The sequence below is a fragment of the Typha angustifolia genome, chromosome 15, assembly GCF_048772165.1.
Source record: "Typha angustifolia cultivar Huaian chromosome 15, ASM4877216v1, whole genome shotgun sequence".
Lineage (NCBI taxonomy): Eukaryota > Viridiplantae > Streptophyta > Magnoliopsida > Poales > Typhaceae > Typha > Typha angustifolia.
Window position 1 is genome coordinate 1,097,965 of NC_133253.1, and position 23,449 is coordinate 1,121,413.

A 23,449-nucleotide genomic window follows, 5' to 3' on the forward strand; every position below is an offset into this window, starting at 1 on the left:
ATCAATAAAACTTCTATTATAATATAAGCAAATCGAACCTTGAAAAAAAAAATTGCATTCAAATACTAAAATAAAAGGTTCACCCAGTGGAGGCTCAGTTTGTAAATAATAAAAACGGAGGACTCTATTTGTAATATAGTTAAAAATATTTATCTCTAATATTATTGATTGTTTGATCGGTTGAAACTTGGTTATCTTATTTAAATTACAAGATAGCCCAAAGCGTGCGCCATGCGTCCGCATAAGGGTCCGTAGCGGTGCGGCGCGGCGCACCAAACCCGGACCCATCGCATTGGAGAGCGACCGCACACCAACTCCTTATCACCAAAATGTCATATACTTTTATAACATTTGGTGGCCTAACTATACCTTATAATAATAATAATAATATAAGTATATATGTGTCATATAACTGAAAATAAAATTAAAAAAAAGGGGTAAGCTTCATATTAAATATTAGGGTTTTTTTGTATAATTTCCGACGGAAACTTTTTTAAACATCATAAGTGCCATTGGAGTCTGGTTAGGAAAATATTATTTTAGCCTTATATATCGGATAACATAGTAACATAGTACAAGACAAGCAGTAAGTAGTCTATGTACAATCCAACAAATGTTAAGAAAGAATATTATTATAGTCATAGTAAAGGGAACGAACATAGGGAGAAATAGTGCTACGAAAAGAAAGAGCTTCGAATTGGCATACAAAACACACGGGGTTTTGGTAAAAGCGATAAGAGCAGCAAAGATGGTCTTATATCGATCTCATTACGACTTTTCCATTGTACTAATTCAGATTTGCATCCTTATTTCGGCTACACTGAATAAAATTCTCCAAAAGGGATTTCCCATTTCTTCCTACCCCCATTAAACTCTACTTTCCATCCTCATTAATCTGCAGCCCTTTGTGACCACTGACCACTTATCAGCGACACCGACGTTTCCTAAGAGAAGCCAAGTTGTTAACAAGGAAAAGTTTTAGTGAAGAAAAGAGGAGGAAGGAAGAGAGGGGGATGGCACAAGTTTGAAATGAAACCAGCTCAAGCCTCAAAGGAGAGATATAGAAAGAGAGAAAGAGAGAGAGAGAGAGAGAGAGAGGGGGGACTTAGGAAGCAATGCCTTGCTTTCATATTTGGCTATTTGGGATTATTCCAACCACTCCAATTATGGATGTCTGCATCAATGTGGAATCTTGGTTGGAAAAAGATGACAGCTAGGTTTTGTTTCATTCCATTAACACCAATTATAAAAGTATTTATATTTTCCTTAAATAAAAGCAACAAGGAACATAATAGAAACTAATCCATCTATTAGAGGAGACGTGAAGGTAGCTCCCACCTACTAGAATATATATATATATATATATATATATATATATATATATATATGTATGTATATATTGTATGAATATTATCGTGCTCAAATTCTAATATATCATTATCTTGAGTGAGCACGGGAGAGAAGATTTCGAATTTCGATATTATAACAACCCACCAAAATCGTATTTTTCATCAAAAGAATAGTTAATTAGAGGTGGCTATTTGTAAATAGATCGGAAGAATAAGGAGTCGAGTGGGAAATTTGGAAAAGGGAGGTGGTGCTTTGCAAAACGGCCAGTCCAATGTTTCAGCCCATGGGCTGATGGGCTTTTAAAAGTAAAATTACGAGGGGCCCAGCGCCATGGAGGAAGGAAGAGATGGAGGTTTTAGAAAAAGTGAAACGAGGGGAGGCGGAGGAGGAAGGCGATGGCGGGCGTAGAGGTAGGGATCTCGAGGGTTTGGATCGGCTGCTTCGCCTCCCTTATCCTCTTCCTCTCCTTCGATCGGGCCGTCTCTTTACACCATCCGGATCTCGGATCCGCTCGCGTCGTCTTCCAGGTTCTCTTGTCTCTTTGCCGCCTTCTTGATGCTCTTCGGATTCGTTCTTGTTTAATTCATTTTTATTTTTATGAAGACAAGTAGATCAAGTCATTGGGATTAATTTTCTATTGAGAATCTTGATTCCGTACGTTGTGACTGTGTACTTCGAGGCGTCGGAATTGATTGGAACTGATGCTAGGGTTTCATGTTGTAGTGGTTCGTGATCGCTTAAGATTGCTTTATTAAGATTCTAATGGATATATTTACAATATTTCTAAATATTATTGGGTCAGATAGGGTGGGACTTGGGGAACTTGTTAGGATGATCTTCTCGTCTCAATTATGTCTCTGGATCGGTTGTTCTTGTTCATCTGAAAGCAATTTAGAGGTAACGAGGCCTAGATATTGCAACGTGACAAGGATAAGTATGCCATGCCTGGTGTTTCATGACATTTATAGATGAAACAAAGTATCATCTTAATTGGAGAGGAATTTGACGTGCAAAAGTAAAATTTTGATTGAAGTAATGCTTCCATTCACGGTGCTTAGATGTTTGGAGTCATTTCAGTGGACTAAGCTGTGTTTAGTGAAATTTCATGTGACAGAACAAATCCGAAAGTCAAAAGATGATATATATATATTTGAAATGATATGCAGTAGAAAAAAAAAAGGTTTCAGTGAGATCTAGCAAGTCACTTATAGTTGCTACATGGCAATATCTACTTTTAGCTTGTAAATAAATTCGTCCTTCGGCAATAATCAGTTATGCTAGGAAACCAAAGCACCTTCTCGGATCACTGCAAATTGTTATCTGAAATGCCATGCTCTTCTGCTCATCATGACATATTAGTTATACTGCTGGCAAATAGTGCAGGCTTTTTTAATAGCCAAATAAGTTTCATCATCTTGACATGTATTAATATCGACAACTGTTGCCTTTACTGGGTTGAATAACCATCTTGTCCTAATAAAACTGTTTCAATAGCACCTACGTGGAGTATTGATTTTAATGCAAATGGACTTATTCTATAAGAGGAAGAGAGCCAAAAGGCCTTACTGGAAGTAGTGAGACTGGGTTTCATACCCTTAAATCCATAGAAATGTGTCTAGAAACTAACCTGAGTAGCATTTATTGTATGTTTTCTTATCTTTAATCTAATATTTTCCTAGTATTTGATGCTTCAATATGCCAATAACGTTTTTTTTTTAATCTGCCATATTCAGACAGTATATGGTGACATCGAGTTTGGGTTCTTCCCATATGTTGCCCCTAAAACAGTTGAGCATATTTTTAAACTTGTCAGGCTCGGTTGCTATAATACAAACCACTTCTTCCGGGTAATCATAAGTTTGTCATATAGCCTTCATATTTTATGATTTTATCTAACAGAAGCAGACCTATAATTTTGGATTAACATAAAAATGGCTGCAGGTTGATAGGGGTTTCGTTGCTCAAGTGGCTGATGTTGTAGGGGGGAGAACTGCTCCTATGAACGAAGAGCAGAGATTGGAAGCTGAGAAAACTGTTGTCGGTGAATTTAGTGAAGTCAAACATGTAAGAGGCATTCTTTCCATGGGGAGGTAATTTCTCTACTGTAATATGCATTTGATGCTTGAGGAGTCCCGAGTTCCTAAGAAGGTTCTGTTTACATTATTTGCCCAGTCATGAAGTAGTTGTCATTCTTTATTTCATAAAGAATGTGCTTTTCGCTATTCTTGGCTTTCATTTTATTTCTCTTTCCAGGTTGAATACTCATATGTTGTCATTACTGATACAACAACACACAAACTGACACATTTTTAGGGAATTGTGAAGAAAGACAAAATTATTACAAAGTCAGGGTATAAGATCTTGAAAATATCATAGAAAATTATTTTGATGCGGTTAGATTATACTGCATGGCTTTCTTATAACAATAAATCTGTATTCTGTGGTGTTTTGGTCACTTTAACAACCTTCTGATCATCTGTGCTTTTTGAATTAAATGCTACTGTACACAAGTAGCTTGAAAAATTGAAGTCAAATATACAAACTTTTGTAAGGCATTGAGATCAGCTTCTAAATTGGTGGATGCATCTTTGTCTTAAATTTGTTCCTGGGTTGCTTGATTGTGAGCTGCAGCTAGGAAGTTATGTAACTCCATCTGCCATCTGGTCTCAGAGCTTCTTATAGAAAGTTCTTGTCTTCACAGCTTCTTCTACTAGGACCTCAGCAGTCATCGCCAATTTCTAGAGGGTTGATACTAAGTCAATAGCTGGTCATAAGATCTCACGCAGTTTTCTTTGACCCTTCTTGTCTAGCATGGTCATCAGTATAAACTTCATTCTAAAATTTTGTCCAATATATTACAAACTTTTAATTAGATTGGTCATCAGTATATGAATGAAGAGAGCAAGTTTTCCTCATCCAATATCTGACTTATCAGTAAAGGTGTATCTGTTTTGTTTACTAAAGCATTTCCAATGCCCTCTAGAATCTAGATATTATCTTTTACGGTTAACTGTGAAAGACCCTTGCATTCAATTCAGTATATGATATATACGTTGTAGGTACTCTGATCCAGACAGTGGCTCATCTTCGTTCTCTATCCTTCTAGGGGATGCGCCTCATCTTGATGGCCAGGTACTTTACAATTCTTAAAGGGTGCTATACTTGTATATTAGATAATATTTTGATTAATAGCAGTCTTGGCATTCAACAAATCTAGTATGCAATTTTTGGGAGGGTGACCAGAGGTGATGATACATTAAGACAACTGGAGGAGCTTCCTACTCGTCGCGAAGGGATTTTTGTGATGGTATGCTTTTCCTTTTGTTTGATCTATTTCATATATAGAACTTTGAAGCATCACATTACCTCTTTCACATACAGTTCAATTACGTACACGTAGCTTTACCCATTTCTTCTATATTCTTTTCTTCTTTTTTTCCTCATATATTGTTGAAAATAATTATCACTTTTTGAATTCTGAGATATATGATTTCTTTATTCACACATTTCTTCCATTAAAACCTTCGATTGCTAAGTTCTGAGCCTGTTTGTCGTTTCAGCCAACAGAGCGCATCACCATTCTGTCAACATATTATTATGGTAAGAATCAGATACTTCTCCTTTCCTTTTTTTATTTTTATTTTAAGAATAGTTAGCATATCATCATGTGATTTTTCCATGACTAAATATCTGCTTGAGGCTTTGGTAGAGACTCCTTCTCTTGAAGTACCATCTTTCACGTGAATTAAGTTTTGCAACATTATTATCGTGTTTATTAGACATTTATAATTGAAAACTGTCTTGTTGAATTTTCCTTCTCATAGTTGTAATCACAGAATTTACCTATCTAGGGTCATTAAAACTTATCACTTTAATTGAATGTCAAGATTCTTGATGTCGAGCAGTTTAATGTTGACAACTGTCATGAGAAGGAAACTTTCCATGCTGAGCAGATCGGTGTAATCATATGAGTTGTGTTCGTATAATATATTTTAATTATATCATTTCATGCAGATACTAAGGTAGAGAATTGCGAAAGGGAAAAGACTATTCTGAAGCGAAGGCTTTCTGAATCTGCTATTGAAATAGAAAGACAGGTAAGTGAGAATGCATCATCAACAAAAATAAAGCATATTATTTGGTCTCTCATTTCTATCAGCTTCTCTATTTTGCAGCGGATGAAGTGCCTACCATAATTCCTAAGGTATGTGTGTTGTAGATTGTTTGTATGTTCCTTACCAACCAAAACTCAAACTTTCTGTAATCAGAGAAATTTGTTCTGTGTATGCTAATCGATTTTTTCTCTAAGATACTATTGGATTTAGAAAGCTAGCGCCACATTCCACTCTTCTAAGTCTATCGTCATTGATCATAGTGCTTTATAATGTAATGACTTCTAGCTCTTCGTCCTCCCTGTTCTGTAGACATGCACTTCATATGAGGAGCTATGATGTTTCGAGCTTTCTATGAACTATCTTCCTCCCTTCTTTTGTATTGATCTAAACCTGATTTAATTATTCAACCTAGTGCAACCAGATCACATAATAAGGCATCCTTGCCCCAATTATACGTGACTATCTATTTTATCATCTCTTATTTTGAACTATGTTACTTAAGTTGCAGATTTCAAGATTAGTAGCGTGGCTTTTCAGAGTTAAGTCAAGCTGAGCCGTTTAGTCTACTTTGAATGTGATATTAACAAAGCTACCTCTCTATTGATCTTAAGTTCCCAGCACTTTGTTTTTTGAATGGTTTTGTGTGCAAAAGATGGATCCAGCTCGTTCCTAAAACTATGTGATATTTTTAATGGCTGTCCCAAATTTCTAACATTGTCAAAATGTTTGGATTAGGTCCATTCAACTAAAATCCAGTGTAAGTCTGATTATAAATCATTCTGTCAACAAGGCTACTTACATCACCTAAACCTATAAGATTAAGAATTATTTAGTCAGTTAAGCACATGGGCTAATCATGTCTGATACGAGGATGCCCAACACAGTCAACAAAAACTATCACAATGATATCTACAAATTTTGTCTCAGAGACCAGAAGGTTGTGCCAAATCATTTGTAAAAGAGTTAGCACTTCTCCACTATGATCATTTTGTGTCAACTTGTGCTATGACAAAATTTCTCAATTCCACTATTCACTCTTTTATTTGAGCTGGGATGTGAAGGTTTTTAAGGAAAGGGCAATGAGTTGATTAATGTAAAAGAAGTTCCTTGAAGATAATTTAGGGTAAATATGACTCTTTAAGGCTCACTAAGGATTCTGGAAAAGAATGTCTTTCTTACCGGGGATAGATGAACAAAATTTTCATAGGGCTTTATTTGGGTTCCACAAACTCTCTAGACAAACTTCACTTACATTAGTACACTTATGAAATAGTGAGAGACACCGCTAGACAGAACTATATTTGTGTATGATCTTTATTTTCCTGTAATATCTGACCTCAACTTGGAGCTGTCAACTGGCTAATTCTTTTGGCTCTTGTACCTGTACTGATCTTATATGTATACTGGCTTAGTGATTCTTTGTACCGGAATCCCAATGCCTAATTGTCTTGTATAGACAAAATTAAAAGGTTTGGTTGCTTGCGCCGAATACTATATCTTTTTTACCTGATTTATCTCTTAGGAGGGGTCAAGAACACTTAGGAGGTGCAATATTTTGATCCTGAAGGGGAAGATTTGTAAAATCTGCTTGAATTTAGGCACTTGGCTCCTACTGTCTAATGTTTTTTGATAGATTATGCATGCAAAGTTGCTGTAGAAGTAGTTAGGAATTGTCTCAAGAATGCTTGAACTTATTGTAATGCTCCATATATTTACTCTGTTAGACAGTCAAGGTTGAAGAAGGAAAGATTAAATGCCAAAATAAGCTTATCAACTGTCTGAGTACAGATATTAGATGAGAAGGCAAGGTGTAAAAAGTTTACGAAATATCTAAGCCAAGATAATAGTGTTACATCTTTCATTCATGGCTTCTCAAATTAATCAACATAGGTGTTAGTAAAGTAATCTTGTAAGCATCGAGTAAAGGCACTAAGGACCACCTGTGGCTCTCTTTCCCCCAAAATAGAGTTGATATCTTTGCCTTAATGTATGTATTGGAAGAAGGGGAAGAGCTTTTATGCCAACACGTGCACCTTCTTGTTCTCCTCCCTCATTTGACACCTTTCCCAATGCTATCTAATCTATTCAATTTGGTACAAGTTAGTCCATGATTGTCTCACAGCTTTTCTTTATATAACCCCATGGTCACATTGATGAGATATCATCATCTACATGTGGGCTCTGTTTTGAAGTCCCATCTTTAGGGTGGACTATGCACCGACTTCTTGGAAAGCCCAAAAAATTTATAACTGAAGGAATCATATTAGCTACTGTATCCTTTTGATTAGTTGATGCAAGTACTCTAAATTGGGTGAGGAGCATGTGGGAAGCACATGATTGGAGATGATGCCCTTGTTCATTTTGCAGCTTCCATTGTTAACATGGGGGTATTATAAGCTTCCTATAGTAGAGAGAAGAGCGGTCCCTTTAACTGTTATCTCGGTGATTGAGGCAGTAGGTTGGGAGTAAAACCCTCGTTATGGCCTGCTTATGATTTTAATTTGGGCACCAGAACTTTTTACTGTCTCATTATTTTTCCCTATATAGATTTGAGAAGTGAGTGAATTTTTCTTACATTTGCCCTCTGCATAGTTTTCTTTCCCCCTCTTGCATAGATATAGTTGGATAATTGTCAGGATGCTCTTCTTTGCTTATGATTTAATTTGGGACGTACTACACAAGCTTTGTCCATGAAGAATGTGCACATTGAAAGTATTCTTTGTGAGTAATCTATTATTCCACAATAATAGATGATTCCAAGCAACAGACTGGTCCCTGGCCTTCCAATTAATATGCCTCCCAACTTGAAAGCCTTCTTCATGGAGTAATGGATTGGTTTTTCTTTATACATACTGCCGGACACTAGGTAGGAAATGGATTGGTGTTCCACCTTGATTGGTTCTTATTAGATTAGGAAGAGATTTGGTGCTCACACTCCCAACAAAACTCAACTTTCCTGGGTTCTGATCTCTAACCAACATAACAGGATGATGTATATAATCTTTTATCACCATGGGCTAGTGTAGTTTTTGTTAGCATACTTTGTGGAAGTTGGTGGTCAAAAGAGTCAGCATATGGCTGAATCATTTGCTATTATTGGGTCAGAAAGACAAATTAAGCTCTTCTTCTTGGCATCCCACACCTCCTTTATCATTGTTAAACTTGACTTAAAATCTCAGAAAGTGGATCCTTTCAGTATCAAATCATGGATCTCATCATTCTATAGATAAAGCTCGTCACTTAGCTCGAAGGTACCTTTTTGAAGTTCTTTAAGATAAAGCCCAGAGATAGTATATTATGACCTCTATAGATCTACTGTCATAGCATTTGTGACAAGTATACTTGGTGATTCCTTATTTCTCCATCTTCTTCTGCTGGGTTTTTTTTTGTTTCAATATTGGGATAATGCATGTGATTCCTTATTTCTCTAGAGCAGACAATATCTACTTGGGTGATAATTTATTTAGATTGTGCATGTGATTATCTTTCTCTACTGTCACGAAGGGCTTGTACCCCCCCCCCCCCCCCCCCCCCCCCCCCCCCCCCCCACAAGAGGAGAAGATTACATGAGCATAAAATATACCATTTGGATCCTTCTTTTGGCTCCCAGTGAGGTGCTTGTGTAATTAATATTGCTCTTAATCTTGTGATTCCAGGATCCAGTGATTAAAGTAACAATGTGGCCTCATGGAATTGTGTACGGACGTTGCTGTGGACTCCATCGAGATCATGTGCTCCGCGATGCACGCTGTGCCATGAAAAAACATCGATCTATTCTAGGCGTTAAGTTAATTGTTATGATAAATTTTCGGACGTCGTACTTAGCCTTCGTGTGATAAATTATTTACCATGTCCTTAACACATATATTAGTCAGTAAGAGTTGGTTATGCACAGTAGAACCTCTTCCTTTTGTTTTGTTTTCTTATAATCTAATTCGCCTATTAGGGGAGTGTCGGTTTCATCATTGGATATTAGTAAGCATCTTAGCTTTCTAGATCTCTCTGTGTGTTAATAATACGAACTGCAAAGAGAATTTTAGCAAGGGAAAAGAAGTTGGATCTAGATGTGGGACCACCTCCCCCTTTTGTCCACGTCTATGCTGTGATTGGCTGGCCAAGTTAAGTTTTTCTAATCTGAGAGCCCCCATGGACCACCTCCATCATCTACTCATCATGTACATAATAATTTTAGACCGTGGCTGCAGATAGCGAGAGTGAGGCATATTAAAGCCATACCCAATTATGAGAAGTGAGAGTGATTGCTACTAGTATTGCTAAAGGTAAGCCATCATAGGATTAAAGTGGTACTTTTAGTGACAAAAACATAACATCGACGTTATTATAAAGTCTTATGTTTTGGATTTAATTCTTCTTATAGAAAAGTGTGCTGATATAATAAGCTTCCTTCTTCTCCTTCTTTTTTTCTCATTCTTTTTTCTTTTTGGTTGAGGTCCACCACGAGATACATAGAGATTAGAGAGTGATTGTGATGTGACGTTGCGTAGAGGGTAAGGGGTTATTTGGGTCTTAAATATGTGGAGTTAAGCTTATAGGCTCTAATCAATAGAACCCCCAAAAGAAAAAAAAATTTAATGAGAAGTTGGGAGGGACCAAAAAGAGGTTACCTCGTGATCACTAAACCAAGGCATAAAGACAAAATAAAAGATCCGCGTGTAGCACGAAGCGTTAGGTTGGGGCGAGAGAGAGTGAGGGAGCTGCGTTGACTAGTCAACTCTCCACTCTTATTACCAAACACAACACCACAGTGCAACTACTTTTGCATCTCAAATCTTCTAAGTGAGAATTAGAATTTTTATTTTTATTTTTTTAAATCTTTTGATATATTATCATTCATTTATAAAGAAATTAAATTTGGTCTGAGAAAAAAACATTGACATGCTAGAAAAGGGAATCGGTAGTTTTAAGGAAAGAGAAAGGAAAGGGAAAGAAAGAAAGAATGGAAGTTGGGGGTTGCTTTAAATGTTTGCTTGTGTTAAAGGGAACTAGCACTTGACATGTGAGGCATGTTGCAATGCATTATGAGCAGCGAGAGACATGAACCGTGGGTTGTAATTGAGGAGATAAGAGTAGTCCATATCATGCCACTGCTCATCTCCATTGTCCATATTACTGCACCCCATGGACTACTCAACTCAGCTTCTTAGATCTACTCTTACATCATTGTTTCTTTGTGACCCAAAAGAGATTTTCATGTCCAAGATTTTCTTTAGCTCTCGCTTTCGTCAAACAGAGACGACTCACGAAGCCCTAGATGTGACATACATGAATCTAATGTATAATTTTATATGTGGGACACAAAATATTTTAGTTACCTCATAACATGGCCTTGCGTGGTTTCCCCTGACACAAAGCCCTGCCTCTTTCCCTCATAATAGAAGCATCTCCATTTCCACAAACCCCACTTGCAGCCACACAAATGAGTGCCACTGTCTAGAGTATCCTCTCTCTTTCTCTCTCTCTCTCTCTCTCTCTCTACATCTAATGAGCACACTATTTAAATACAACACTTGCCCATGTCTTTCTCCCATGCACCTGTCTTCCTCATGATCTATGCCTGTTGCTTTCCTCCATTCCTATCTCTATCTCTATCTCTCTTGCAATCTCTCATAACTTCTCCAGACATCCATTTCAACTCCTCCTTCTAGTTGTCTCTGCTACCATCCTCATCTCACTATATATCTCTTGTCCCTTTAACCCTTGACTGACCTCCTCCTCTAGTCCACCAAGATAACTAACTTCCACCACATCTTCCTCTCTACCTATTTATATCTCTTGACTTGTTGCCCAATACTATAATCAAGTATATACATATCGAACAAGATGTCGAGCAGGAGGTCGAGATCGAGGCAGTCAAGCTCATCCCGCATTACCGAAGAACAGATTAACGATCTCGTCTCGAAGCTTCAAACCATACTCCCCGAAGCTCGCATCAGGAGCAATGATAGGGTGAACTTTTGTCTCTTATTTATTTTTCTTCACTCGATTTAAATAGATGATGACTGTGAATTGTTCTTCTACGTTCAAGGTCTCTGCGGCTAAAGTATTGCAGGAGACTTGCAACTACATCAAGAGCTTGCACCGCGAAGCGGATGACTTAAGCGAGCGGCTCTCGGAGTTGCTTGCCACGACCGACATGAGCAGCAGTCAGGCGGCGATCATCCGAAGCTTGCTCATGCAGTAGATCTCTCTTGTTAGCTTTGGCTGCACGACTCAAAACTTGAAGGTGTTCGTTTTGAGTTCAAATGTTTAAAATGGAGTTAGAAGAAGAAGCACCTGGCCCATTTGCTTGTAGCTAAAGTAGTGAGGACTTGTTGTGATCGATCTGGGCGTTACAATTAATGTACTGAACCTATGCTTGATCCCCCTTATATATTTTGTACCTAAGAGTTAAGTTTTGCTTTGATGCAAGTGTTGTTGTTAAGCCCTATATATAAGTCTTAGTCTTCAAGCACAACTTCCATTCAAAAATGGTTTGGTTGACTCAAAGTTCTTGGAAGTCCAAAATTGGTTGTGGAATGTGGATAGATAATTTGAGCTTTGTTTGCACTGTGAAAGAGTGTGATGTGTTATTCTGATAATAGTGGGGGGAAACTCTCTAGATATGCTAACAATTCGATTGCAAAAGAGGAGCCATGAAGAAATGACCTGGTTGACAACTAGAATTTGAGAGCAAGTTTGGGCACTTGCAAGGTATATCTACCTATTAATTAATTTTATATATGACGAGCTGAATTAATATGAGGAAAATAATAAAATTTCAGCTACATTTCATCCCTCTCTCTCTCTCTCTCTATATATATATATATATGTATATAATGAATGCATAACATTATAACTTAAATGCACTGTAGGATATTAATTCTAGCAAACAAAGCATTGCAATTGGGTGAAACTGTAGAGCAATAACTGCTTGGCTATGTCAAAACACTGACTTTATCAATCTGCAAAACTAGGTTTATTTTCAAAATTTATGAGAAACACAGGCGAGTCTTCAATCCCTTTAGCCGAAAACGAATCGTTGTAATTCTCCGATTGCAACTCAAAAAACTGCTGACTTTGACAGCGACTCACTGCACTCTCTCAACAAGCACATGAAGAACAGACTTGGATTTTTCAAAATGGAGTCATGAAAACACTCACCACAAAATTTGAACATGACATTGCTTGATCTTGCAGCAAGAAACTTTCACTCAGATGTTAAATTTGGTCATTTAGTATGGATATTATAATGTTAACAATATATATATATACACACACAAAGAGAGAGAGAGAAAGAGAGAGAGAGAGAGTAAATGTGGAAAGTGGAATCATAATGTTTGTCCTTTGATTTTGACCCTATGGAAATTGCCATGTCATTTCCTTCTCGTGACTCATAAAATTTTGCACATGGAATGTGAACTCGTACTAATGGTGAGGAGTGGTCACACATACATGGCTGCATCACTGTACCATGCACTTCATTGCCATCCATCTTTGACCTAATTCCCAGCCAACTTATATATGCATGCTACCTTCTCCCTTCAGACCTACCTGCTAATTGATGATATACTTTGTTGTTGCTTAAGCTATTATTCGTTCTCACGTAAACCTTCTGATTTCCCTTTTCTCACATTAACCCTCTTATCTATTACATTTTCTTTTTCTACTTAAAAAAATAGACTATAACTCAAGTGTTCTACAACTGGGGATATGGTATTTTTTGCACGGGGATAAAATTATAAATACTAAACATGTGAGGGGGTGGAATGGACCATAACTTTGTAAAAAGGAAATATACAGGGTGTGAAATGTAAATGTCTCAGTAAGAATTAATAAAGAAACAAACTGGCGGTGCAAGAGATGTGATGTAAATGCCTCTATATTTACTCGTGCGGTTTTTATAGAAAGAGACGTACGTAGTAAATTAAGTAATTGGCATCCATTTATTGCGTGCCAAATCCCTCTAAAAAACACGTGTGCAGAATGAAATTCCCCCCACCAAGATGGGTCAGTTACCCGGCCCATGGGCCCTAATTCGTATTCCGGCGGCCCATTTTAGTATTTCTCTAACTTATCCTACCTAAAATTATAAATATGTAATAGTGCCCAGCCCAGCCCATGTAAACGATGTGCTTGCCTCTTTCTACTCATCTTGGGCCCTTACTGGGCTTTCAGTGTTCTTTGAATGCCTAAAATAAGATCTTTATTATAGGAATATTCTAGAATAAGGCGGTAAATTAGTAATTGATTTAGTACGTGGTATAAAATATAATTTTGATGAGCAGTATTAATATTCTAGAATAAAGTTATTATAATATTTTAATTATTATTAGCAATTTAATATTCTTAAATAATGCTTAGCGTCCCATCATAGAGTGTATGGGATTGAATATGACCCCCTCCCCCATAGGGCACACAACTCGATGATTAATTCCATTCTTTGCTTTGGGAGGGACGGGAACGAACCCATGTCATCCAATATTAACCCTCTTTTTATACCAGAATCTACTGAAAAATGTTAGCTACATACTATATCTCTAGTCTTTTTCCAATGCAATAAAATTAAAGCGAACATTATTGATGTCTAGAAAGTTCATTACCAATGTGCCCTTAATTTGAACCTGGTCGAACCAATCTAGTCCATGCCCCAATCTAACAACATTAATTATATATATATAGCTGAGCAGTATGGGGGTATATAATGTTATCTACAATTTATCTCCTTGAAATTGGAAACCTTAAATTTCCTCGAATTGCACAACTTTGGACTTATCAATGCTAGCTTCGATAAAGTCGACATTTCGTATATATTAATTTGGATGCACGCATGGTGAAAGGATGTAGGAATTAGCTACATTGAATAGTATTTTATGTGACTTCTGAGGATCCCACTAATAATGCCAGAGAGACAACGGTGCACATAAAGTGGACAATTATTAATTATTTACAGCTCCTAAACAGGCCCCAGTTGGAGAACCTTTCGCATTATTAGTAGGACCTCTGGTGACACGAGTAGCTTTATCTGATAGATAGGATATATTATAACGATTAGGAATATTACTTAACGCATTAGAAACAAAAGCAAGGGAAATAATTTAAAAATAAAAAAGAAGGAAACTATTTATCAAACAATTAACTGTAATTATATTAAATGAGTAGCTTGATGACGCAATTATATACCCTTCTTTTTAGGGGTATGATTTCACTTAATAAAGAGAATAACATCTTTGAGTCACCTAATTATTTTAAGACGTGTATTATAGAACTGTTGTTATATGACTTCGCTCTCTAAGCTTTAATCACACTGATACTCTTTTAAGTGTAAGGATGATCGATGTCATCTCTTTAATAAACTTGAAACTGCTTTGTTTATGAATTGCGATCAACTTTACGCACAAAGATAGGTATAAACTAACTTTAAAAAGTATGTTGCTGCCACTTGTAAAGAGCTAAATGATGACACGACAAAACACATAGCATGACAAGTTTCAATACAGACTTGATAATTTCTAGTTTAAAGATGAATAAGCAATGGATGACTTTTATCAATGATATGAGTCCTCCTATCTATCTGATGCTGCATTATAAGCTTAAGATGAAGTAAAGAGAAGAAGGAAAATCTAAGATTAAGAAAAGCAATCTTGATCGAATCTAAATAGGTTTACTTAGCAGGCTTTTAAGACTTAAAAGATCTCAACAGTCACATAAGACAAAAGAGGAGATTTTATGCTAGACAATCATGTCATCTTGTATACATAAAATGATATGCTAAGAAGATAAATCAAAACCCTGCAGATAAATACTTGGAAGAGAACAATTAGATTTGTAGGAACAAAATTTTGATAACACAAAATCAATCTTCAAAAGATAGAATGATGTATAAAATTAATAATATCTACTTGTGACAACTCTATGTAAATGAGAAGAAAACAGCCCCAAAATATCACAGGACAAGTGAATGCAAATTGAAAACATCAATAGAAAACTAGATATTTGTATAAAATAGAATGAAAGCCCCCCAAAAAATCTATACCAAAGAATATGGGAGCTTAAAGATCTTGATCATATATCAAATAATAGATATAATATTTTATAATGAATTGAGACTAATGTGTTGATACGCTAAATCTTTAAGCATAATTTGTTGTCTCAACTTGTTAGATTTGTATGCTATATAGATTACTGTGCTTTATCTTATAGGCCATTAGCTTTCCATTAGTGTTTTTATTAGATTAGAAAATTATAATCGACTTAAATTTATGAGGTTCAATAAGTATAAGATAGTGGGCCACTAAATAAATATGTGAATTAGTTAGCGAATTTAATATCTACTGTAAAACAGATGAGATTCTCTCGGCTAACAAATTAGTTTTATAGACGCAATTTTCTATAAAAAAAAATATCTAACCACATTCCACCACGCCACGTCTAGGCTAAATATCTAAGCTCTGGTGACAAGCCTTGACAACTCCAACTTTATTCCCCACGAAAACTATAGTCTATTGGACCATTTCATGAAGGTGATCACCACAAAGTGAAAGTATGTGATGACATATACTGTATATAGCAATGCATCTCATCGTCTGCTTCTCAGTTTCAAAAGTCAAAAGTATTCGCATGCCTTTCTTGCCTAATTTTGGCTTTGGCTAACTTCACTTCACTTCACTTCTCTTCACTGCATTTGTATCCAAACACGAATAGATTCGGTTTGGTAACCGTCCTACGTGGTTCGGTGGGTAGAGTTGCGGTGGATAAAAAGGAAAAGGATAAGTTATCAACTAGATATATATATATATATATCTCTACTACTCTGAAAACTAGAACTCCACAAGTGTAGCGATCCCTCTCGGCATGTGTCACGTTGCATGGGAGCTAATTTAATATGCTCGAGAGTTATTCAGAAACCAGGATAAGGCATGCAAAGCCACATGCAACGCAAGCATATTTATTAGCGAACTCGTACGCGACTATTCCACGCAGACAGTCAGAGTTATCCCCGAAACCCGAATAAATTAATTATCCCCGAATAGGCACAGACACGCCAGTCCAAGCACTTTTACACCCCCCTACCCAGCTACCCTAATTTAATGCGGCCCCCACCACAAACTCTTCTAGGTCCCACCTATCCGGTGCGGTCGTTCTACAGAATTCTCAGGTGGGAATATAACAATCTAATCGCACCACGGCACTAGGCCGGAATTGGGATGGTGAGTTACGTCTAATCTTCTCGATCTAAGAAGGATGGATATTTTTCCATTGTAATTTTATAATATTCCGAAGCAAATGTCTTGGGGGAAAGGAATTTATCATTTACTGCTGTGAGTGCTCTCTGGGGCCCATCACAACTGTTGTACGGAGAGAGAGAGAGAGAGAGAGAGAGAGAAAAAAGGGGGGAGGCACAGAACAGGCGGCTGTCACGGGCCGCACAAGAACGGCGTGCGGCTTACCTGGAGGTGACCAGATCCGCCCGCCCGACACGTGAGCTCGAGGAGGGCTACCCGAAACTGACCTCTCATCCGCTCCCAAAGATAAACGTTTATCGCGATTAGATGGAACAGTAAGCTGGACCTTCTACGTGGGCACATCTCCTTCTCCACTCGCACGAATCGAGGTAACAAGGCTCGTCCAAACTCTTAACTCTACAATGTACCGGGGGTCGCCACACCGGTACGAGACAGCTTATAAAAGCCCGCGCTCTCCCCCTGCTCAATTCTCACTCTTTCTCTCTCTCTCTCTCTCTCTTAATCTATTTTGGAAATCTAACCCTAGGTAAGAGGAGAGAGAGAGAGCGAGCGAGCGAGCTAGAGAGGACTAGGCATTTGGGGATCGGGGCGATGGAGAAGGGAGGCGGAGAGGTGGAAATGGCGGCGCCGAGCTGCTCTAGCTTGGAGGAGTGCGGTGGAAGCACCCCGCCAGCGAAGCCGATAAGCCTCGTGCGGCTCGTTTTCTCATGCATGGTGGCCGGAGGAGTCCAGTACGGTTGGGCATTGCAGCTATCGCTCCTCACTCCCTACGTCCAGGTCGATCGATCGACCGCAGATCGTCTCTTTTCCGTCGTCTCCTTTTCTTTCTTATATAGACGCTTTGTGATTATTATTATTATTATTATTATTATTATTTTCTCGACGCTGATGGATTCCGTTTGTTATCGATCAGACATGGATGTTTCGATGTTGGAGAGAGGATTTGAATTTTTTAATATAAGGGGAAAGATTGGGTTGGTCGGCGTATTTGGACCCGCGCTTTTGTTTAATATGGCGTAAAATCCCTAATACGGAAGGATTTGAGACTTTTAAAATGGTCTCCAGACTCTAGTTTGTTCTGAATGTTAACGTGGTCATAGGATGTATAAAAGAGTTTCTTTTCCGTTTTCTTTATCAGTAAACTACTTCTTCTTACTACTAATCCATCCGATTGGAGGTCTTGCCGTCGTCATAGCAGTCAGTATAAAGCTATTCTTCTTCTCTTTTTTTTTTTGTGAGCGCGTTTTTCTTAATAGAGATAAATGTATTGCTTTGTACAGCTGAACAAGCACTCAGATCAAAGCAGTAGTCGCGTGCCCGGCACGTGGTCTCGTCCTTAAATGGCAAGTCTCCACATGTGTCGTATCTGCATAGTGGAGAGTGGAGAGAGACCTTTCTGTCCACAGTTTCTAGGGTTGCGAAAAGTTTGGGCCTCAGGCTTGGTTTCTTCTCTATATATATATATATATAAAATATAAGATTATCCTATTATTATTATTTTTGGACTTATTTCGTTCCTTTAGTACTGTCAGAAAAGATATATTTTTTTCAGAATTATAAGGAAAATCCTTATTTTTTTTTTCATGTGAATACGAACCGTGCTGTCTGCAAGGAATAGTGATCGGATAATTTAAAAGTTCGCAAGATATGCAAATATATTAGTACGCTATAACAGTTATTCTCAGACTTATTGTATTTCTTAATAACGTTCACCGTTGTTCCCGTATTTTGTGCAGACACTTGGACTTTCGCATGCCCTGTCTTCAATTATGTGGCTTTGTGGCCCTATCGCAGGCTTTGTTGTAAGTATCGAAACTTAGTTAATTCCTATATATGTAGCAAGAATACCCCAAATCTGAGATCTTTAGTGCGATAACAACCTTACTGTTGATTCTGATCATACTATTAACAACCTTAATTACCACTTCTTTAGCTTCACAATTTTTTTTTTCCTTGTTCGTAGTTAGAAATTATAACATTACTTACTAGAATTGTGTGTTGGATGGACACATATGCTTGTTTGCCTTTCACAATTTGCAGGTTCAACCATGTGTTGGTTTATGGAGCGACAGATGCCACGCAAGATTTGGAAGGAGGAGACCGTTTATTCTCGCTGGTTGTTTATTGATCTCTATGGCTGTGGGTACCAACAGATCTTCCTTAAGGGTTTCCATCTGAATAATAAATACAATTAAATTTTCTTAAATCAAAGATAACCTTGTGTATATTGTAGGTAACTGTTATCGGGTTTTCATCAGACATAGGATATGCTCTAGGTGATACAAAAGAACATTGCAGGTGAAAAATGCTTCTTTGAGCTACTTCTTATGTAGTTCGATCTTCAATCAATTCGTTTAATTTGTGACTGGAATTTTTTGTGTGCTATAGCGTTTATCATGGTCCTCGGTGGCATGCGGCTATTGTATATGTTCTTGGATTCTGGCTACTGGATTTCTCTAACAATGCTGTACAGGTTGATCTTCTTAGTGATCAATTCATCTCGCACTTGTTAGCATGCATGTCACAACTAGTACACTAATTTATAATTCGAACCTTTTTCAATCCCAGGGTCCAGCTCGTGCACTCATGGCTGATCTCTCAGGTATTGCTTGCTTACTGCAGTATATATCAGAATTACTTGCTTCGTGATGCAATATTTAAGTGTTAAGCATTTGTAATTGCACCAATCTTACCCTTTTCAAGTGTATTAAGATGAAAATTATCTTGTAATAGGTCATCATGGATGCAGTGCAGCAAATGCAATATTCTGCTCATGGATGGCTTTTGGAAATATTCTAGGATACTCTTCAGGTTCTAGTGGGGATTGGCACAAGTATGTTTGATTTGTATAATAAATCCTCTGGTTCTGTATACTTGCCTAAAACTGCCAACTTATTTGCAATTAACTCTCTTGTGCATATTAATAGGTGGTTTCCTTTCCTTGAAACAAAAGCTTGCTGTGAAGCATGTGCAAATCTGAAAGGTGCATTTTTGATTGCTGTGGTGAGTTGAATTCCAGTGTTGCATTTATGCTTGATTATAGTTTAGTTATTTTGCCAAGTCGAGATATTTTACTATGCAATTGCAGTAAGGTGTTAATCGATATTACGGATTTACAATCATCATGGCAAAGGATAGAAAGTATCGGAAGTTTTCTTGAACCATATGACTATCTTTTTTGGCCATTTCAAGAGGATAATTTTATGCTGATTTGACCATTTCATGTGGCTCGTCCATGTTATTGGAGTGAGATGCTGGTTTTGTGAAATCATTTATCTTACGGGCTTCTGAGATATGTTACTTGGCTTTGTAGCAGGACTTCAATCTTGTGAACTAATCTCACAGGCTGGACTGTTAAGATTATATTTTCAGTTTCTCACCCTTCTGTTTCTTTATTATCGTTATTTACTTCTTTGCAACCAAAAATTACTGCTCCTTGATATTGTTTTTTTTTTTCAGAAAACTACAGTACATCTATCATATGATATATGATGTTTGAAGTTCCGACCTAAAACTAATGTAGCATCTCATGTCCCTTCAATTTTGAGAAGCTGATTTAACCTTGTTAATCACTTTTCTCATTGTAATAGTTGCTATCCTTGTTAAAATGTGCATCTTTCTGAATCCTGGTTCCAGATCTTCCTAGTCACGTATAGTCATTATAGTGAACTTTTCATGTTTATCCTGGCAGACTGTATACTAATGTCATTTACATCAACTGTTATTACTCTTCTTGTGTATTCAGATCTTCCTTGCCTTAAGTGTGACCGTGACTATGATTTTTGCTAAAGAAGTTCCACTTCCTGCAAGTAAATCTCAACTCAGTACGAAAGTCGAATCAAACAGTGAGGATGTGCCAAACGGTGACACGGGAAGAACTAACCTACTTACCATTTTCAAAAGCTTCAAGAACTTGCCTCCTGGGATGGCTTCAGTGCTTCTTGTCACTGCTCTTACTTGGGTATGCAACCTGTAATCTTTAGAGAGAAAAATTGGTTCCAAAAAGAGATTAAATAAAAAACAATTAGATCCTTTTTATTTTTTTTAATTTTTCTTTTCCGTTAGGTTTGACCTCCATTTCTCAAACTCTGTTGTTGTTTTTGGTTTCTTGCAGCTGTCATGGTTTCCATTTATCCTATACGACACAGATTGGATGGGCCGCGAAGTTTACCATGGGGATCCGAAGGGAAGTCCAGCGCAAGTTGATGCTTATAATCGAGGTGTCAGAGAAGGGGCATTTGGTTTGCTGCTAAATTCTGTAAGAACACAAAATTACCTCATCATTTTTTTCCTTGAAAAATTTAAACATCACTCTTGATAATCAAAACATCATTAACATTATATCTCAACAACATCCTTTTCTTTTCTTAAGATTGTTCTAGGAGTCACTTCTTTTCTCATTGCACCAATGTGTCGAAAATTTAGCGCAAAGATAGTGTGGGTGATGAGCAACTTCATTATGTTTGCTGCCATGGCTGCCACCGCAATCATAAGCGTGTGGTCAATGAAGGACTATAAGGGTTCTGTTCAGCAGGCGATCAGTGCAGATAAGGATGTAAAAGCTGCAGCACTCGTTTTATTTGCAGCTCTTGGATTCCCTCTAGCTGTTAGTATAACTATCTGATGCCTCTGTAACCTTAATAGTGTTTCACTCTCAAATGCTGGATAAGTTGTTTCTCACGTCCCTTTTTCTTGATGTAGGTTCTCTACAGCGTTCCCTTTGCTGTGACAGCTCAGTTAGCTGTTAATGAAGGGGGAGGACAAGGTACATTAAGTAACACATTTCTTGATTTGTCTATGTCATGCAACTCCTAGTGTTACCTTTGATGCTGGTACTGAAAGTTCTTACGATTTTTGCAGGGCTGTGTACTGGGGTTTTGAACATTTCTATCGTTATTCCTCAGGTAAGTTCTGAGAGTTCCATTCTCCACTTGGAAGAAACTTTATCTGATCTTATAATGCTTGTCTAGCTGTTTGAATTACTCCTACATGCTTCAACTCAGTTATGCTACAAAAGTTTTATATCATTTGAAACTTTGAATGTCACATATTAAGTTGACTTAGTGTATTATATATGTTGTCTTTCTCATTGCCAGCATCTATCTTGCAGGGCCTTATAATTGGGGTTATAACATTTTGTTACTCTGCTCAATGATCAAGAATTTGAACTATAACAATTCAATTCAATTGCTCAGCCATGTTGGCACATCTGATGACTAACTAAGTTTTACAGGTGATCATAGCGCTCGGCGCCGGCCCATGGGATGCATTATTTGGAAAGGGGAACATCCCTGCATTTGCTCTTGCTTCGGCCATCGCATTCGTGTGTGGGTTTGTCGGATTTTTCATGCTTCCAAAGATCTCCAAGAGAAGCTTCAAGACTGCTGCCATCGTCGGCGGGCATTAGCATTCTCACTGTCCTCGGCAGACGTGGCTCTAATGGCCTCAAGGTCGAAGACCATGTCGGCCAGAACTTAAAAAATCCTTGGCTCAGACCGGCTAAGGCTCTTATGTTATCTTTTAGCCAGATTCTCTTCTTATAGAGAAACTTAGTTAGTTAACCTCATTTTCTTTCCCTTTTTCTTTTGTCTCTGTTATCTTTGCACATACAAATAAGCAATAAGTAGTGTAATGGACAATGAGACTGTCTCCTTAATCATTAGAATACATGGAGTTGCTCATGGGAATGACCGAATTCTATTTATTGTGGTCTTTGAGCATTTTGAATGGATTTCTTATGAGCATAGGCTTCAGACATTTTCTTAAGCAGCACCACAAATAATAACGACGAGTTGTCACATACTTAACCAAATTCTTTTTATTGTTAGAACAAAAAATTCAACCCATGCCTAAATAAAAATCTATGCTATATTCAAATGAAAATTGCTAAACTCAAATTATACCTAAAGTATGAAGAAAAAGAGTCACTAGAGGTTGTTTTTATCGAACCTAATTTGCAGAGAAAGAAATAATAGAATAAATAAATAGAGAAGAATGTGAAGTAATTAAGGTTATTTTAATTATTTTTATGGAATCTATTTAATTTTGATGGATATTTCTATCTATTTCAAAAGGTGATAGTTTAAATATTACCTAAAATGCTTTCTGCACATATTTCAATAAATATATATTTTTTATTTTTTTCAATGTCAATTCAAAAAATTAATAATAGTTACACTGATATTTTAAATCCTCTCATCAATCTCTAATTTTTCTCAAAAATATTTACATTTCTCTCTTACAAATTTAAAACATACTGAGTCTAAAATAAATTGTAGAATAAGCCACTAATAACTTTTTTTTAATAAGCTTGCACTAGATTCAATGCGTTTGAAAGAGTCGTTTGATTAGAAAACACAGATCTAGTAATGCGTAGACGATGTGGTGGAGGAGGTGCATCACCTATGCGGTGGCAGCCAAGTAGAGGGATAGAATGGTCGCTGGCTCTAAAGATACTTTGGCGGTTTCAACTTAGAGGAATTGATTGGGTCGTGGCGGAGCAGGTGGCACATGCACATGACTCGCTTCAGTGTAGAATTTGTAATAAAATACAATAAAACACACATCCACTTCCATGGAAAGCTTCAGAGCTTGCAGTTACGAAGCGATGGATATCATCACTTTCTCTTAGTCGATAGACATATTATCAAGGCCGCTGACAGCTGTAAGTCATATCCTTCGGTGCTCCATCAAGTTCCAAATGTGACAAGATCTTTACACTGTCACACATTAATGTGTACC

At 37.3% G+C, this 23,449-nt stretch overlaps 3 protein-coding genes across 3 annotated transcripts; all 3 read left to right on the top strand.

Moving 5' to 3' along the window:
• Positions 1 to 1,707: 1,707 nt before the first annotated feature.
• Positions 1,708 to 9,359, top strand: LOC140778349 (peptidyl-prolyl cis-trans isomerase CYP23). Its single transcript, XM_073123019.1, has 9 exons — positions 1,708 to 1,877; positions 3,084 to 3,197; positions 3,292 to 3,440; positions 4,410 to 4,482; positions 4,568 to 4,657; positions 4,911 to 4,950; positions 5,365 to 5,447; positions 5,526 to 5,554; positions 9,122 to 9,359. The coding sequence occupies exons 1-8, from the start codon at positions 1,746 to 1,748 to the stop codon at positions 5,544 to 5,546; spliced, it is 702 nt and encodes a 233-aa protein (XP_072979120.1). The 5' UTR covers positions 1,708 to 1,745; the 3' UTR covers positions 5,547 to 5,554; positions 9,122 to 9,359.
• A 134-nt stretch (positions 9,360 to 9,493) lies between these two features.
• Positions 9,494 to 12,002, top strand: LOC140778350 (transcription factor ILI6). The gene is made up of 2 exons (XM_073123020.1): positions 9,494 to 11,432; positions 11,512 to 12,002. The coding sequence occupies exons 1-2, from the start codon at positions 11,307 to 11,309 to the stop codon at positions 11,665 to 11,667; spliced, it is 282 nt and encodes a 93-aa protein (XP_072979121.1). The 5' UTR covers positions 9,494 to 11,306; the 3' UTR covers positions 11,668 to 12,002.
• A 5,184-nt stretch (positions 12,003 to 17,186) lies between these two features.
• Positions 17,187 to 22,389, top strand: LOC140779491 (sucrose transport protein SUT1-like). The gene is made up of 14 exons (XM_073124568.1): positions 17,187 to 17,485; positions 18,445 to 18,510; positions 18,749 to 18,847; positions 18,942 to 19,006; positions 19,097 to 19,181; positions 19,277 to 19,310; positions 19,442 to 19,541; positions 19,636 to 19,711; positions 20,454 to 20,669; positions 20,823 to 20,966; positions 21,081 to 21,314; positions 21,410 to 21,473; positions 21,569 to 21,612; positions 21,942 to 22,389. The coding sequence occupies exons 1-14, from the start codon at positions 17,300 to 17,302 to the stop codon at positions 22,113 to 22,115; spliced, it is 1,587 nt and encodes a 528-aa protein (XP_072980669.1). The 5' UTR covers positions 17,187 to 17,299; the 3' UTR covers positions 22,116 to 22,389.
• Positions 22,390 to 23,449: the final 1,060 nt, after the last annotated feature.

Coding starts and splice junctions, on each gene's coding strand:
- LOC140778350 (XM_073123020.1), top strand. CDS start 11,307: ATGTCGAGCAGGAGGTCGAGATCGAGGCAGTCAAGCTCATCCCGCATT. Junction 11,433..11,511: donor GCATCAGGAGCAATGATAGG/GTGAACTTTTGT, acceptor TCTACGTTCAAG/GTCTCTGCGGCTAAAGTATT.
- LOC140779491 (XM_073124568.1), top strand. CDS start 17,300: ATGGAGAAGGGAGGCGGAGAGGTGGAAATGGCGGCGCCGAGCTGCTCT. Junction 18,848..18,941: donor GTTTATTGATCTCTATGGCT/GTGGGTACCAAC, acceptor TGTATATTGTAG/GTAACTGTTATCGGGTTTTC. Junction 19,311..19,441: donor ACTCATGGCTGATCTCTCAG/GTATTGCTTGCT, acceptor ATCTTGTAATAG/GTCATCATGGATGCAGTGCA.
- LOC140778349 (XM_073123019.1), top strand. CDS start 1,746: ATGGCGGGCGTAGAGGTAGGGATCTCGAGGGTTTGGATCGGCTGCTTC. Junction 3,441..4,409: donor GGCATTCTTTCCATGGGGAG/GTAATTTCTCTA, acceptor TATACGTTGTAG/GTACTCTGATCCAGACAGTG. Junction 4,483..4,567: donor CGCCTCATCTTGATGGCCAG/GTACTTTACAAT, acceptor CAACAAATCTAG/TATGCAATTTTTGGGAGGGT.